This window comes from Apodemus sylvaticus, chromosome 23, assembly GCF_947179515.1.
Source record: "Apodemus sylvaticus chromosome 23, mApoSyl1.1, whole genome shotgun sequence".
NCBI lineage: Eukaryota > Metazoa > Chordata > Mammalia > Rodentia > Muridae > Apodemus > Apodemus sylvaticus.
This window is the reverse complement of record NC_067494.1, coordinates 52,690,533-52,707,570: the sequence shown is the minus strand read 5'-3', so window position 1 is coordinate 52,707,570 and position 17,038 is coordinate 52,690,533. Positions and strand designations below refer to the sequence as shown.

Below are 17,038 nucleotides of genomic sequence, written 5' to 3'. Positions count from 1 at the left end.
GCATTTACCTAGGCTTCATTGGACCAAGGACCTCTCTTCCCATTGATATCTGACTAGGTCATCCTCGGCTACGTATGCGAATGAAGTCATGTGTACACCTTGGTTAGTGGCTTAGTCCATGGGAGTGCTGGTGGGTCTGGCTGGTTGATATTGTTGTTCTTCCTATGGGGTTATAAACCCCTTCAGCTCCTTCAGTCATTTCTCTAACTCCTCCATTGGAGACCCTATGCTCAGTCCATTGGCTATGGGCATCCAATTCTGTATTTATCATGCATTGGCAGACCCTCTCAGGAGACAGCTCTATCAGCCTCCTGTTTACAAGCACTTGTTTGCATCCACAATAGTGTCTGGATTTGGTAACTTTTTATGGGATAAATCCCCTGGTGGAAAAGTCTCTGCATGGCCTTTCCTTCTGTTTTTGATCCACACTTTGTATCTGTATCTTCTACCATAGGTATTTTGATTCCCCTTTTAAGAAGTATCTATACTTTAGTCTTCCTTTTTCTTGAGCTTCATATAGTCTGTGAATTATATCTTGGGTACGCTTAGCTTCTATAAGTGAGTGCATACCATGTGTGTTCTTTTGTGTTTTGTCTACCTCACTCAGGATGATATAGTTTAGTTCCATCCATTTGCATATGAATTTCATGAATTCGTTGTTTTTAATATCTTAGTAGTACTCCATTGTGGAAATGTACCACAATTTCTGCATTCATTCCTCTGTTGAAGTATATCTGTGTTCTTTTCAGCTTCTGGCTATTATAAATGAGGCTGCTATGAATACAGTGGAGCATGTTTCCTTGTTATATGTTGGAGAATCTTTTCGGTATATGCCCAGGTGTGGTATAGTGGGGTATTCAGGTAATACTATGTCTAAATTTCTGGAAAATGGCAGACTGATTTCAAAAGTGGTTTTATCAGCTTGCAATCCCACCAACAGTGGAGGAGTGTTCCTCTTTGTCCACATCCTTGTCAGCATCTGCTGTTACATGATATTTTGTTCTTAGCCATTCTGACTGGAGTGAGGTTGAATCTCAAGGATTTTTTGATTTGCTTTTCCCTGGCAGCAGAAATCTTAACAGAATAGTATTGTGTGTGTGTGTTGTGTGGTTGGTATTGTCCACTGCTATAAAGCTCTATAATGAAAGTAAAGAAGTTAAGGGAGAAAAAATTGCAGATTGTATATTTCTGTACAGAATGTACAAAGTATAGAAATTCTGTAGAAAAAAGGAATAAGAATTAGAATGGTGCTAAATCCTGTGTCCAAATAGATATAGAGAACGACTGAAAGACTTATGGTAAGTGGAATGAAGGCAGTGGAGACACCAGCTCAAGATTTTACTGAAAAAAGTGAAAAAGAGATCAAGAAATACTGTGTGCTGCGTGGGGGGTGGGGCACACCTCTAATTTTAGTAAGTGAATCTCTGAGTTTGAGTGGAGCCTGGACTACAGATTGATGTTTAGGATATTCAAAATTTGGGAGTAAAGGGAAATAACAAGAAGAGAAAGTAGATGAAGATTTAATTTTATTGGGTTGGGAGTATGTATTTAGCCCTATAAGCAGGAGAGCTTGGCAGCTACAGGCATGTGGTTCTGGCATTAAGTCAATGAAAAAAAGAAAGGGTGTTATTGGACATTTCTCTGTAAGATGGAAACATGATAAGTTGAAGAGTTTATCAGGGATGACTTTGCATCCTTGAGGAGTCATTGTGTGAAGCTCTAAAAAAGAACACTGCATTGCCATTAAGAAAAATTGATATAGAAGGTATTCTAGCCCAGAGACACCAACCAAAAAACTGCTATAGGAAAAAGGAATGAGCCCAAGAAAAGGTGTTTTACAGACAAGAAAGATGAGTGGAATTAGAGACTGAAGAGCATTTTAACATCAAATATGTAGATGCAAAGTTTGGAGTTTGCTCAGCTTGTTTTGCCATGCTTTTGTTCATTGTTTCCTCATTATGCTCCCCTTTTTCAAATTTGAAATGGTAATACATATATTCTGAGACATTATATGTTATAAGTATGTGCTCTGCCCTTTGAAATGCTATTATACACAGTATAAAAAAGAAACATTTTAAGAGAAAAATTAATTTTTCTTTTCACATAAATTATTACTATACAAATGAAGAGAAATCTCAGAGTGTACAACATGCCAAAAAAAGAATAAGGACCTGAGGCCCTATTTCCCAAAAGAATGTGAGTGCATGCCTACAATCAAGTATTCATATGGAGGAAGTTTAAGTTGTTATATTATCCACTAGGAATTTCAGGCTGCCATACTGAGAAAAATAACATAGATACATCAACTGTGATACATATGGAATATGTTTAACTTGGAATATTTTTAATAAACATATTCTTTCTAAAATCTGATTGACTTGATAATAAAATGATGGATTTTAATAAATAAACATCTCAGAAGGCCAAGTTAAGATATCAGAAAATCTGTAATTTTGGAAGAAAGTGATTCATGAAATGCAGACTGATATTTTTAGTATATTTTAATTACTGATAAAGTACACTTTGAGTAACTATAATTAAAGAGCAGTAATAATAAATTATCTTGCCAAATCTTAACATATTTTTCCAATCTAGATCCATCTACTCATGGTAAAAATGTTAAATTTCATATTGTATGGAAGCAAAGTATATAGTTTACTGTACTCAATATGTGGTCCTGATTGTATTATTTTTGTGTGTATTTTGTCATTATACAGGTATAATTTTAAGAACTACCAGTATGTTCTGGCTTTGGTATTTGCCATTGAGGAGATCAATGGGAACCCCAATCTTTTGCCTAATATATCTCTTGGATATGATTTCTATAATGTTAGATTCACTGAGAAGGACACTCTCAAGAATGTATGTTTTTGGCTCACAGATCAAGGGCATGAAAATGTTTTTCCAAATTACAATTGTGACAAAAGAAATTTTATTGCTGCCCTCACAGGAACATCATGGACAACATCTGCCCAAATTGGAACATTACTTCAACTATTCAAATTTCCTCAGGTAAGAAAATTTGGAGTATGTGACAGGGGAATAAGGAATCATGTATCTTTTTTAATACTAAAGGTGTCTTTAAATTAGAAGAGGAGTATTAGAATTATTCAATATCAAAGCAAGTACACAAATACTTGGATACCAATCCAAATGTCTCTTCCATGAAAGAAAAAGGATGGGGTGGTAAAAAAAAGCTAAAAGGCTTGGCAAGAATTTCTGTAAAATTCTGCAAATGGAATTTTTCTTTAAAATTGAGGAAAATCTACCTTTATTTTCTATTGCCATTTGTTGATTCAGGAATGACATTTTGTTCAATGTTAATATTCTTCCTCTTACTTGGTTCAGCTGTCTTTTGGACCTTATGATCCCACCTTGAGTGACCGTGGTCAGTATTCTTCTCTCTACCAGATGTCCCCCATGCACAAATCAATTACACTTGGCATTGTATCTTTAATGGTTCATTTTAGGTGGTCCTGGGTTGGACTCATCCTCCCAGATGACCACAAAGGAAATGTAATTTTATCAGAGTTCAGAGAAAATATGGAGAGGAAAGGAGTCTGCATAGCTTTTGTGAAAATGTTCCCAGTTACTTGGACTTCAACTTTTAACAAACTCTGGGAAAATATGGATGAGACAAATGTCATAATTATTTATGGTGACATTGATTCCCTCATAGGTCTAATGAGAAATATTGGACAAAGATTGTTGACAGGGAAAGTCTGGGTCATGAATATTGAACCTCATATTACTAATTATGCTGATTATTTCATGCTTGACTCATTCCATGGTAGCTTAATTTTTACACACCGTTATAGAGAGAGTTTTCAGCTTACTAAGTTTATTCAAACAGTTACTCCTTACAAATACCCAGAAGACATTTACCTTCCTAAGTTATGGTATTTGTTCTTCAAGTGCTCATTTTCTCATATTGATTGTCAACTCATGACTAACTGTCAAACCAATGCATCCTTGGATGTGTTACCTAGTCATATATTGGACATGTCAATCAGTGAAGAAAGCAACAATATCTATAGTGCTGTGTATGCTGTGGCTCACAGTCTCCATCAAATGAGTCTTCAAGAAGAACTTATCCATCCACATGAAAATGGGAAAGTGATGTCTTTTTCCCCCTGGCAGGTAATAATCAATATACTATATTGTATTATCAGCACCTTGATATATAAGATTTGCAATGAAAACAAGTAAGTATTGCAAAATTATGTTCATGTTACCAACTATCATAGGAATTTTTATGTTTATTTTTTAAAATATTATTGGATATTTTATTTATTTACATTTCAAATGTTATTCCCGTTCCCAGATTCCCCACTGGGAACCCCCTATTCCATTACCCCTCCCACTGATGCTATTAGGGTGCTTCCCCATCCTCTCATTCCTACCTCACCACCCTGGCATTCCCCTACCCTTGGGCATTGAGCCTTCAAAGGAACAAAAATATTTCTTTGCTGCCATTGATGACAGACAATGCCATCCTCTGCTACATATAAGGCTGGATGGTCCCTCCATGTGTGCTCTTTGAATACAGGAGGGTATGATATTATTAAATACAAATGTCATGTCATTAATATCTAGATATGCAATATTCTCATCATAATTATTGCAATAAAAATCAAGTTTTCTGTACATTTCTTACAACAGGAATTAATGAGTAGACATTTAAGTGAAACATTGAGAGTAGTTTTATTCCTGAATAATTTCCATTTCTTATGCTTTAGACATCAGCACCCTCATTTTAGATTGTTGAACTCTGAACATATTCTGAAAAAGATGGGTCTGGCTAGGTTTTTAAAAGGTTTACATGTGCATAAGTCAGAAATCATTCATGCATTCCTAAGGCTGTTCTTAGTTTTCTCTTTAAGGTGAATTGTCATTCAAAAGCAGAATGACATCCCACACACAAAGTCATTCATTTAGTTAACATTAAAGGAAGCTTAATTATTTTGACTTTCACTTAATAAATTAAAGTAAAAATCATGTATCTTTTTTAATACTAAAGGTGTCTTTAAATTAGAAGAGGGGTATTAGAATTATTCAATATAATAAATAAGTAAAAAGATACATACAAACCATAAGTTTACAGTTCTGCCTCTTGGGCACTGTGTAATATAAATTTATGAATCTCTTTTAGCTTAACATTTTCCTTAAGGACATTGATGAAAGAGGCAACATGACTTTAGGTGGGATACAGAAATTAAATGCAGACTATGACATTCTCAACCTTTGGAATTTACCAAAGGGTCTTGGACAAAAGGTGAAAATAGGCTACTTTTCAGCAAATGCTCCCAAAGACCAACAGTTGTCCTTGTCTGAGAAGATGATACAATGGGCAGAAGGATTTTCAGAGGTGAGTTATATATTATATCAATGCTTTAAGCTTTCGTTAATAATTAAATTTTAATTTCAGATGAAATGTCACTTATTTGCTGTCATAAAGGCAATCAGTATTTGATTACCAGTAAAAAAATACCACAATGGTAGTACTAGATTATTGTGTTTTCTCGTTACTTCATTCTGATTAGTGGAAGTATTTAGTGATAAATAAGGCCCTCAGTATTCATTCATATGAATATAATTTATTCTCTACTTGTCAAAAATTAGGAACACATTGGAAGAAGCAATTTCCACCTCCAAAAAGTTTTTTTTTTAATTTTTTTAATTCAATATATTCTTTATTCACAATTCAAGTGATTTTCCTTTCCTCGATCGCCCTACCCAAATTTCCCATAAGCCCTCTTCCCTCCCTCTGCTCTCCAATCCACCCCTTCCCACTGCTGTGTCCTAGTATTCCTCTACACTGCTGCCCTGAGCCTTTCCAGGACCAGGGGGCACTCCTTTCTTTTCATGGGCATAATTTGATATGTGAATTGTGACTTGGGTATTCCAAGCTTCTAGGCTAATATCTGTTTATCAGTGAGTGCATACCATGAGTGTTCTTTTGAGACTGGGTTACCTCACTTAGGATGATGTTCTCCAGTTCCATCCATTTGACTAAGAATTTCATGAATTCATTGTTTCTAATGGCTGATTAGTACTCCATTGTGTATATATACCACATTTCTGTATCCATTCCTCCATTGAGGACATCTGGGTTCTTTCTAGCTTCTGGCTATTATAAATAGGGCTGCTATTAACAAAGGGGAGCATGTATCCTTGTTACATGTTGGGGAATCCTCTGGGTATATGCCCAGGAGTGGTATAGTAGGGTCCTCCAGAAGTATCATTCCCAGATTTCTAAGGAACCGCCAGACTGATTTCCAGAGTGGTTGTACCAGCTTGCAATCCCACCAGCAGTGGAGGAGTTTTCCTCTTTCTCCACATCCTCATCGGCACCTGTTTTCTCCTGAGTTTTTGATCTTAGCCATTCTCACTTGTGTGAGGTGAAATCTCAGGGTTGCTTTGATTTGCATTTCTCTGATGACTAAGGATGTTGAACATTTCTTTAGGTGCTTCTCAGCCATTCGATAGTCCTTCAATGAAAATTCTTTGTTTATCTATGTATCCCATTTTTAAGGGGGATATTTGGCTCTTTGGAGTCTACCTTCTTGAGTTCTCTGTATATCTTGGATTTAAGCCCTCTGTCGGATATAGGGTTGGTAAAGAACTTTTCCCAATTTGTTGGTTGCCATTTTGTCCTTTTGACAATGTCCTTTACCTTACAAAACTTTTTAGTTTTATGTTGTCCCATTTGTCAATCCTTGCTCTTAGTGCATAATCTATTGGTGTTCTGTTGAGAAAATTTTCCCTTGTGCCCATGTCCTCAAGGGTCGTCCCAGCTTCTTTTCTATTAGTATTAGTGTGTCTGGTTTTATGTGGAGGTTCTTGATGCACTTGGACTTGAGCTTAGTACAAAGAGATAAGAATGAATCAATTTGCATTCTTTTGCATGCTAACCTCCAGCTGAACAAGCACCATTTGTTGAAAAGGCTATCTTTTTTTCCACTGGATGGTTGCTCCTTTATCAAAAATCAGGTGACCATAATTCTGTGGGTTCATTTCCTGGTCTTCAATTCTATTCCACTGATCTACTTGTCTGTCACTGAGCCAATACCATGCAGTTTTTAAGACAATTGCTCTGTAGTACTTCTTGAGGTCAGGGATATTGATTCCCTGAGAAGTTTTTTACTGTGGAGAATAGTTTTAGCTATACTGTTTTTTTGTTTTGTTTTGTTTTTGTTTTGTTTTTTTGTTATTCCAGATGAATTTGAGAATTGCTCGTTCTAAGTTTATGAAGAATTGAGTTGGGATTTTGATGGGGATTGCATTGAATCTGTATATTGCTATTGGCAAGATGGCCATTTTTACTATATTAATTCTGACACACAAAGATCCAACAAAAAAGAGAACCTTAGACCAATTTCTCTTATGAATATCAATGCAAAAATACTCAATAAAATTCTTGACAACCAATTCCAAGAACACATCAAAACAATCATTCTCCATGACCAAGTAGGCTTCATCTCTGGAATGCAGGGATGGCTCAATATACTGAAATCTGTCAATACAATACACTATATGAACAAACTCAAAGAAAAAATCACATGGTCATTTCAGTAGATGCTGAAAAAGCTTTTTATAAAATTCAGCATCCTTTCATGTTAAAAGTCTTGGAAAGAACAGGAATTCAAGGCACATACCTAAACATAATTAAAGCAATATATAGCAAACCAGTAGCCAACATTAAACTAAATGCGGAGAAACTTGAAGCAATCCCATTAATATCAGGGACTAGACAAGGCTAACCTCACTCTCTCCCCATATTTATTCAATATAATACTTGAAGTTTTAGCCAGAGCAATTAGATAACAAAAGGAGGTCAAAGGATACAAATTGGAAAGGAAGAAGTCAAACTATCACTATTTGCAGGTGATATGATAGTATACTTAAGTAACCTAAAAAACTTCACCAGAGAACACCTACAGCTGATATACAACTTCAGCAAAGCGGCTGGATAGAAAATTAACTCAATCAAATCAGTAGCCATCGTATACTCAAAGGATAAACATGCTGAGAAAGAAATTAGGTTAATGAGACCCTTCACAATAGTCACAAGCAATAGAAAGTATCTTGGTGTGACTCTAACCAAACAAATGAAAGATCTGTATGACAGGAACTTCAAATCTTTGAAGAAAGAAATTGACGAAGACCTCGGGAGATGGAAAAATCTTCCATGCTCTTGGATTGGCAGAATTAATATAGTAAAAATGGCCAAAATGTTTCTTGGGTCAATGTGTTTTACAAAATTTATCATTTGGAATCAATAGCATGAAACAATATAATATTTTATTGTGTCATCAAATGACATGTCCAAATGTGACTTATGGAAAAGAAACAATATATCTTTTGTTATAGTTCCAGAGGTATTAAAGTCCACCATGGATAGGAGAGTGACAGCAAGCATTAGTCATGAAGACTGGCTCAAGAACCAGAAAGATAATGTTTCTGTACATCCATATTTACAGTAAGAATAATGAGATACCTAAACCTGAGAAGCAGATTAACATGTTTCAATTCCAGCCACATTGAAACAATTTCTCCAGCAAGTCTATATCTCTGAAAGTTTAAATCACTTCCCAAATAGTACCACAAATATGGAAATAGGTACCTACACACTTTTAAATAAATCATATTCAAAATGTCATATAGTAACTCTTTTAGCATCCCTTATCTACCCACATATTCTCAATAGATCCATTGTTAATCTTGTTTAAAAATTCTATCCTATGAATATTTGGGCTAGCTAAATTTATCTAAACATTTCTTCCTAGAAATACACATAGCTACTTTTCTATGTCCAATATAAATCCTATCAAATTGGGAAACTGGATTTGCAATCATGCTATAAATAAAGGTGACAAATGCACTAGTCAGAAATGAGAAAGGTAGTATCACTCTGGAGTGATTCTATGGTCTTCTAAATTATATTCCCTATCACCTATCTTTTGCAAACTTGCCCATACCTTATTATGGCTAAAAATTCACTAACACTCTGATAATTACAAGATAAATATGTAAGCATATTTGTTTCTCCAGGGCATAATATTTCTAAATAATTCTCTGAGTTTACAAGGATACTTGGGAATTCATTGCATAGCATTCAAAATTAGTATTTAGAAATATTTTTCATAAAACCATAAGATTCAGCTAAAATTCCTTTCACTTTTCTCAGATCCCTCAGTCTGTTTGCAGTGAGAGTTGTGTGCCTGGATTCAGAAAAGTAACCATGGAGGGTAAGGCCGTCTGCTGCTACAGTTGCACTCCTTGTGCAGACAATGAGATTTCTAATGAGACAGGTAAATGCAGGTGTTACAGTAATCTTTCCCGTTTCGTCACAGGATTCCACAGTAAAGTAGCCAATGAAAATGATCTGAATTCAAATCAGAAATATTATCCCTTCATTTTTATGAATTTAAATGTTATGATTCATCATAATTCAAATATTATCTTCTTTCCAGTCTCCCCACCAGAAACAGCCTATGGCATATGCTTTCCCCTGCCTCTATTAGGGTAGTCCCCACACAACCACCTACTCCAGCTTTCCTTCCCTGGAATTTCCCTACACTAGGGCATTGAACCCCTCAAGCCCAAGAGCTGCTCCTTATACTCCCTCTTTTGCATTTGTAAATCATAAAGCATATGTAATTTGTGAGGTGCTATCAGGCCCTCCATAGTTTATGCAATGTAATTCCATACATTAATTACCTCCAAAATAGATATACCAGTGTCATAAAAGGCAGGAAAACCTGTAAGTCAAAAGAAGGAACAATATTAAGCTAGATCAAGTTACTGTAAAAGAAGATGAATTTTAAGAGAAGCTACTGGAAGTTGATATCTCCCGAAAGAGAAAAAATGATTTCCTATAGAAGTGTAGATATCTTATATAAGGGTAAGGGAAAGAGTGTGATGATGGGAAAGAATGATTGGAAAAAAAACCTATTACAGGTGAACATAGATACTTAAAGGCATACAAAAGAAAGAAAGGCCCCTTTATAGGTATGTAAGTATTCACAACAGTGTGGTTATTACTTTTTCCCTGAGGGGAAAAAATAAGATGAAATTTATAACAGACCTTGTACATAGAAATGACTCAGCAAAAATAAAAATCAATTCAGTCTGGACTCATGATCTCATGATAATCTCCATTTCTGACCAGATGTGGATCAGTGTGTGAAGTGTCCAGAGAGTCACTATGCCAATGCAGAGAAGAACCACTGCTTCCAGAAAACTGTGAGCTTTCTTGACTATGACGACCCCTTGGGGAGGACACTGGCCAGCATAGCTCTGAGTTTGTCTGCACTCACAGCCTTTGTAACTGGGGTCTTTGTGAAAAACAGAGACACTCCCATTGTGAAAGCCAATAATCTAGGTCTCAGTTACACCTTGCTCATTACACTCACCTTCTGTTTACTCTGTTCTTTGACCTTCATTGGTCAACCAAATTCAGCCTCCTGCATCCTTCAGCAGATCATATTTGGGGTTGCATTTGCTATGGCTCTAGCTACTGTGTTGGCCAAAGCTATTACTGTGGTCATTGCCTTCAAGGTCACCTTTCCAGGGAGAATGGTGAGGTGGTTAATGACATCAAGGGCTCCAAATTATGTAATTCCTATCTGCACTCTGATCCAACTTCTTCTTTGTGGACTATGGATGGCAACTTCTCCTCCATTTATTGACCAAGATTTCCAGGCTGAACATGGACACATCCTACTTTTTTGCAACAAGGGATCATCTGTGGCCTTCCACTGTGTTCTGGGATACCTCTGCTCCTTGGCACTTGGGGGTTACTCCATGGCCTTCTTATCTAGAAATCTGCCTGATACATTCAATGAATCCAAATTTCTGTCATTCAGCTTGCTTGTGTTTTTCTGTGTCTGGGTCACCTTTCTTCCTGTCTACCACAGCACTAAGGGAAAAGTCATGGTGGTGATGGAAGTGTTCTCTATCTTAGCTTCCAGTGCGGCCCTCCTTGGCTTCATATTTGCTCCTAAGTGTTACATTATCTTGTTGAGACCAGACAAGAATACATCTCATCATATCAGGCTCAAAACACATTCTCAAAGTAATAAGTCTCTTAAATTTTAGTTTAAAAAATACATTTAGCTTCTATACTAACAAATCTTAAGAGATTTGAATTCATTTCCTATTCCATAGTAAACATGTGTTATATAATTATAATATGAATTCCAGTCTATCCAATTTTAGTTCATTAACGAAATATGTTACAGCATTATATTTGAGAGAATTTTTTCTCATTTATGATAACCAACCACATCTCCTCTCTTGCTCCTCAACTTCTGTGAGTCTATGAATTGGTGGCATCATACCTGAATAATGTTGACATTTTAATCTTCTTTGATATAAAAATGTCTTTGTTGTTTTCTTATTTTAATTAGCTCATTAACCATAATTTGCATATTTTCCTGTACCTGAATTAGTAACATACATAATGTGAAATGTTTATCAAAGTAATATATCTTAATGTTCATTAATAAATCATTGAAATGTAAATAAAGCAAGTATCTAATAAAAATCATTCTGAAATCTTCAATGTTACCTAGGTATTTTATAATTTTATTATACATTCAGATTTCAATACACCAGATTTTAAAATGAATAAAATTGTGTTTTAAGAGTTATCAAGACATGTAGTTAATTTTTAATGTGTTGTTTGGCTTATATGGTTATATTAAGACAACCATGGGTATCATTATTAAATTTGAGTCATATTTGGAAATAATAACACTTTAGTTTATTGTAAATTTATGTTACATAGCAAGGTTATATGTACAATTATATAGAAATGTATTTTAGTATTCAAAACTAAAAATGAGTCAATCTAGAATAATTGATTTATAATGGACTACATTCAGCCCACATTCATTGAGTAACAGATTATGTTATGTGTCTAGCTTTTTGACATCTAGCTGATTTTTCTCACTTCCGTAAAGCTGCTACCCTGAGAATGAGCTGTCATGCCCTATCAAAAATATGCCTCTAGATATTTAAATGTTGGGGCATACAGTTAATAATTGCAAATGATTATAAGGATAACATCATGTTACCATGGTTTACCTATATGAATTTAGGCATGATTTTAACAGATAATTCTTTTCATGGTTTTCATGGTTTATATATGATGACACTCTACATATATACTTATGACCAAGAGAATGGTAGAACACATATCTAGGAAGAGAAATGCTATACTCTCATTTTTGAAAAAAAAAGCATCTGTTCCTGCTTAGCAAATTTTGAATAAAACAGCACACTGATATATGTATATATCTGTCGGAATCTATATTATTTATATATCAATCTGGGGCTGCCCCTATTTATAATTGCCAGATGCTGGAATGAACCCAGGTATCCCTCAACAGAAGAGTGGATGCAAAAAATGTGGTATATCTACACAATGGAGTACTATTCAACCATTAGAAACTATGAATTCGTGAAATTCTTAGGCAATTGGATGGAGCTAGAGAACATCATACTAAATGAGGTAAGCCAGACTCAAAAGGTGAATCATGGTATGCACTCACTAATAAGTGGATATTAACCTAGAAAACTGGAATACCCAAAACATAATCCACACATCAAATGAGGTACAAGAAGAAAGGAGGTGTGGCTCCTTGTTCTGGAAAGACTCAGTGAAGCAGTATAGGGCAAAATCAGAACTGGGAAGTGGGAAGGGGTGGGTGAGAGGACGGGGGAGAGAAGGGGGCTTATGGGACTTTCAGGGAGAGGGGGGATAGAAAAGGGGAAATCATTTGAATTGTAAATAAAAAATTATATCGAATAAAAAAATGGAAAACAAAAAAAAATAAATAGGGCTGCTATGAACATAGTAGAGCATGTATCCTTATTACATGGTGGGGAATCCTCTGGGTATATGCCCAAGAGTGGTATAGCAGGATCTTCTGGAAGTGAGGTGTCCAGTTTTCGGAGGAACTGCCAGACTGATTTCCAGAGTGGTTGTACCAATTTGCAACCCCACCAGCAGTGGAGGAGTGTTCCTCTTTCTCCACATCCTCTCCAAAACCTGCTGTCTCTTGAATTTTTAATCTTAGCCATTCTGACTGATGTAAGGTGAAATCTCAGGGTTGTTTTGATTTGTATTTCCCTAATGACTAATGAAGTTGAGAATTTTTTAAGATGCTTCTCTGCCATCCGAAGTTCTTCAGGTGAGAATTCTTTGTTTAACTCTGTGCCCCATTTTTTAATAGGGTTGTTTGGTTTTATGGAGTCTAACTTCTTGAGTTCTTTATATATATATTGGATATTAGCCCTTTATCTGATGTAGGATTGGTGAAGATCTTTTCCCAATTTGTTGGTCCTTTGCCTTACAGAAACTTTGTAATTTTATGAGGTCCCATTTGTCAATTCTTGATCTTAGAGCATAAGCTATTGGTGTTCTGTTCAGAAACTTTCTCCCTGTACCGATGTCCTCAAGGGTCTTCCCCAGTTTCTTTTCTATTAGCTTCAGAGTGTCTGGCTTTATGTGGAGGTCCTTGATCCATTTGAATTTTAGCTTAATACAAGGAGACAAGGATGGATCAATTCGCATTCTTCTGCATGCTGACCTCCAGTTGAACCAGCACCATTTGTTGAAAAGGCTATCTTTTTTCCATTGGATGTTTTCAGCCTCTTTGTCGAGGATCAAGTGACCATAGGTGTGTGGGTTCATTTCTGGATCTTCAATCCTGTTCCATTGAGCAGCCTGCATGTCACTGTACCAATACCATGCGGTTTTTAACACTATTGCTCTGTAGTATTGCTTGAGGTCAGGGATACTGATTCTCCCAGAATTTATTTTGTTGCTGAGAATAGTTTTAGCTATCCTGGTTTTTTTTTATTCCAGATGAATTTGATAATTGCTCTTTCTAACTCTGTGAAGAATTGAGTTGGGATTTTGATGGGTATTGCATTGAATCTGTATATTGCTTTTGGCAAAATGGCCATTTTAACTATATTGATTCTACCGATCCCTGAGAATGGGAGGTTTTCCCATTTTTTGAGGTCTTCTTCCATTTCCTAAGTGACCCAAAAAACTCCACTAGAGAGCTCCTACAGCTAATAAACAACTTCAGCAAAGTGGCAGGTTATAAAATCAACTCAAGCAAATCAGTGGCCTTCCTATACTCAAAGGATAAGCAGGCTGAGAAAGAAATTAGGGAAATGACCCCCTTCACAATAGCCAAAAACAGTATAAAGTATCTTGGGGTGACTCTTACCAAACATGTGAAAGATCTGTATGACAAGAACTTCAAGACTCTGAAGAAGGAAATGGAAGAAGACCTCAAAAATGGGAAAACCTCCCATGCTCAGGGATCGGTAGAATCAATATAGTTAAAATGGCCATTTTGCCAAAAGCAATATACAGATTCAATGCAATACCCATCAAAATCCCAACTCAATTCTTCACAGAGTTAGAAAGAGCAATTATCAAATTCATCTGGAACAACAAAAAACCCAGGATAGCTAAAACTATTCTCAGCAACAAAAGAAAATCTGGGGGAATCAGTATCCCTGACCTCAAGCAATACTACAGAGCAATAGTGTTAAAAACTGCATGGTATTGGTACAGAGACAGGCAGGAGGATCAATGGAACAGGATTGAAGATCCAGAAATGAACCCACACACCTATGGCCACTTGATCCTCGACAAAGAGGCTGAAAACATCCAATGGAAAAAAGATAGCCTTTTCAACAAATGGTGCTGGTTCAACTGGAGGTCAGCATGCAGAAGAATGCGAATTGATCCATCCTTGTCTCCTTGTACTAAGCTCAAATCCAATTGGATCAAGGACCTCCACATAAAGCCAGACACTCTGAAGCTAATAGAAAAGAAACTGGGGAAGACCCTTGAGGACATCGGTACAGGGAGAAAGTTTCTGAACAGAACACCAATAGCGTATGCTCTAAGATCAAGAATTGACAAATGGGACCTCATAAAATTACAAAGTTTTTGTAAGGCAAAGGACACCATCAAGAGGACAAATCGGCAACGAACAAATTGGGAAAAGATCTTCACCAATCCTACATCAGATAGAGGGCTAATATCCAATATATATAAAGAACTCAAGAAGTTAGACTCCAGAAAACCGAACAACCCTATTAAAAAATGGGGGTACAGAGTTAAACAAAGAATTCTCACCTGAAGAACTTCGGATGGCAGAGAAGCATCTTAAAAAATGCTCAACTTCATTAGTCATTAGGGAAATGCAAATCAAAACAACCCTGAGATTTCACCTTACACCAGTCAGAATGGCTAAGATTAAAAATTCAGGAGACAGCAGGTGTTGGAGAGGATGTGGAGAAAGAGGAACACTCCTCCACTGCTGGTGGGGTTGCAAATTGGTACAACCACTCTGGAAATCAGTCTGGCAGTTCCTCAGAAAACTGGGCACCTCACTTCCAGAAGATCCTGCTATACCACTCCTGGGCATATACCCAGAAGATTCCCCACCATGTAATAAGGATACATGCTCTACTATGTTCATAGCAGCCGTATTTATAATTGCCAGATGCTGGAAAGAACCCAGGTATCCCTCAACAAAAGAGTGGATGCAAAAAATGTGGTATATCTACACAATGGAGTTCTATTCAGCCATTAGAAACAATGAATTCATGAAATTCTTAGGCAAATGGATGGAGCTAGAGAACATCATACTAAGTGAGGTAACCCAGACTCAAAAGGTGAATCATGGTATGCACTCACTAGTAAGTGGATATTAACCTAGAAAACTGGAATACCCAAAACATAATCCACACATCAAATGAGGTACAAGAAGAAAGGAGGTGTGGCCCCTGGTTCTGGAAAGACTTGGTGAAGCAGTATAGGGCAAAACCAGAACGGGGAAGTAGGAAGGGGTGGGTGGGAGGACAGGGGAAGAGAAGGGGGCTTACGGGACTTTCGGGGAGTGGGGGGCTAGAAAAGGGGAAATCATTTGAAATGTAAATAAATTATATCGAATAAAAAAAATTAAAAAAAAGAAGTTAGACTCCAGAGAATAAAATAACCCTATTAAAAAAAATGGTCAGGTCAAGATATGTTATAGACATATTTGAAGTTGTCAAAGAAGAAATAAAAGATATATTTAAAATGAGCAAATTCTGTGTCAATCTCCTATGGTCATGGATCAGTAGGATTAACATAGTTAAAATGCCCATCCCACTAAAAGCAATATATACATGCACTGTAATTTGCTTCAACACTGTAATGCAATTTTTAATAGATCTTGAAAGGACATTTTCCAGCTCTGTATGAAAACACAAAACATTCAGGAGAGCTAAAATAATCCTGAATAATAAAAGAACTGCTGGAACCTCAAATTGTACTACAGAGCTAAAAACCAGCATGGTACCAGCACAAAAACAAACATGCTGATCAATGGAACCAAACTGAAGACATAGATACAAATCTACATATTTCTAGACACCTATTTTTTATAAGGAATCTAGAAATAGATACTAAAAACACATCTTTAACAAATTTTATTGGTCAAACAAAGAAGAATCCAAATAGATCCATGCTTATCACCTTATACCAAAGTGTACTCCAAATGGATGAATGATCAGATATATTAAACCTGGTAGAAGAGAAAATCAAAAAAAAAAAAAGAGAGAGAGAGAGAGAACATATAACACACCAAGATAAGATAGATAGTAGGAGTACTTTGTTTAAGGTTGTGATATATAAATGAACTGGATATTATAAATACAATTCTTATTTCCCATAATTATTCTTATTGTATATAGTGCCCTAATGTGAGAGATAAAGCTCCTTTTAGAGTAAAGAGGAGAGATGTTGATACATCATATGCTTACACTTGTGGTGTCAACTGACTATGAATGTGTGTCCCTGTATTAAAAATTGTATATTGTTGTGCTAGCATGTTAGTTGCTGGCAAGATAAATACTGTTGTCATTTCTGAAACTCATAATCATTGATTTCTCTATATAAATGTTTGTGACTTCCTTGTCTGCCAGAAGAAAGGACATGATTTTCTGAGATTAC

General features: G+C 36.1%; 2 protein-coding genes across 3 annotated transcripts in view; one reads left to right on the top strand and one right to left on the bottom strand.

Moving 5' to 3' along the window:
* LOC127673561 (vomeronasal type-2 receptor 116-like) overlaps positions 1–11,103 on the top strand; it is a 48,474-nt gene extending 37,371 nt beyond the window's left edge. For both annotated transcript variants that reach the window (XM_052169240.1, XM_052169239.1), the window contains exons 2-6: positions 2,718–3,012; positions 3,349–4,140; positions 5,153–5,368; positions 9,191–9,314; positions 10,175–11,103. In XM_052169240.1, the coding sequence (XP_052025200.1) occupies positions 2,718–3,012; positions 3,349–4,140; positions 5,153–5,368; positions 9,191–9,314; positions 10,175–11,103 (2,356 nt within the window). The remainder of the gene's footprint in view (positions 1–2,717; positions 3,013–3,348; positions 4,141–5,152; positions 5,369–9,190; positions 9,315–10,174) is intronic.
* The window catches only part of LOC127673567 (formyl peptide receptor 2-like), a 476,281-nt gene that overhangs the window by 196,823 nt on the left and 262,420 nt on the right, over positions 1–17,038 (bottom strand). The gene's annotated exons all lie outside the window — the stretch shown is intronic.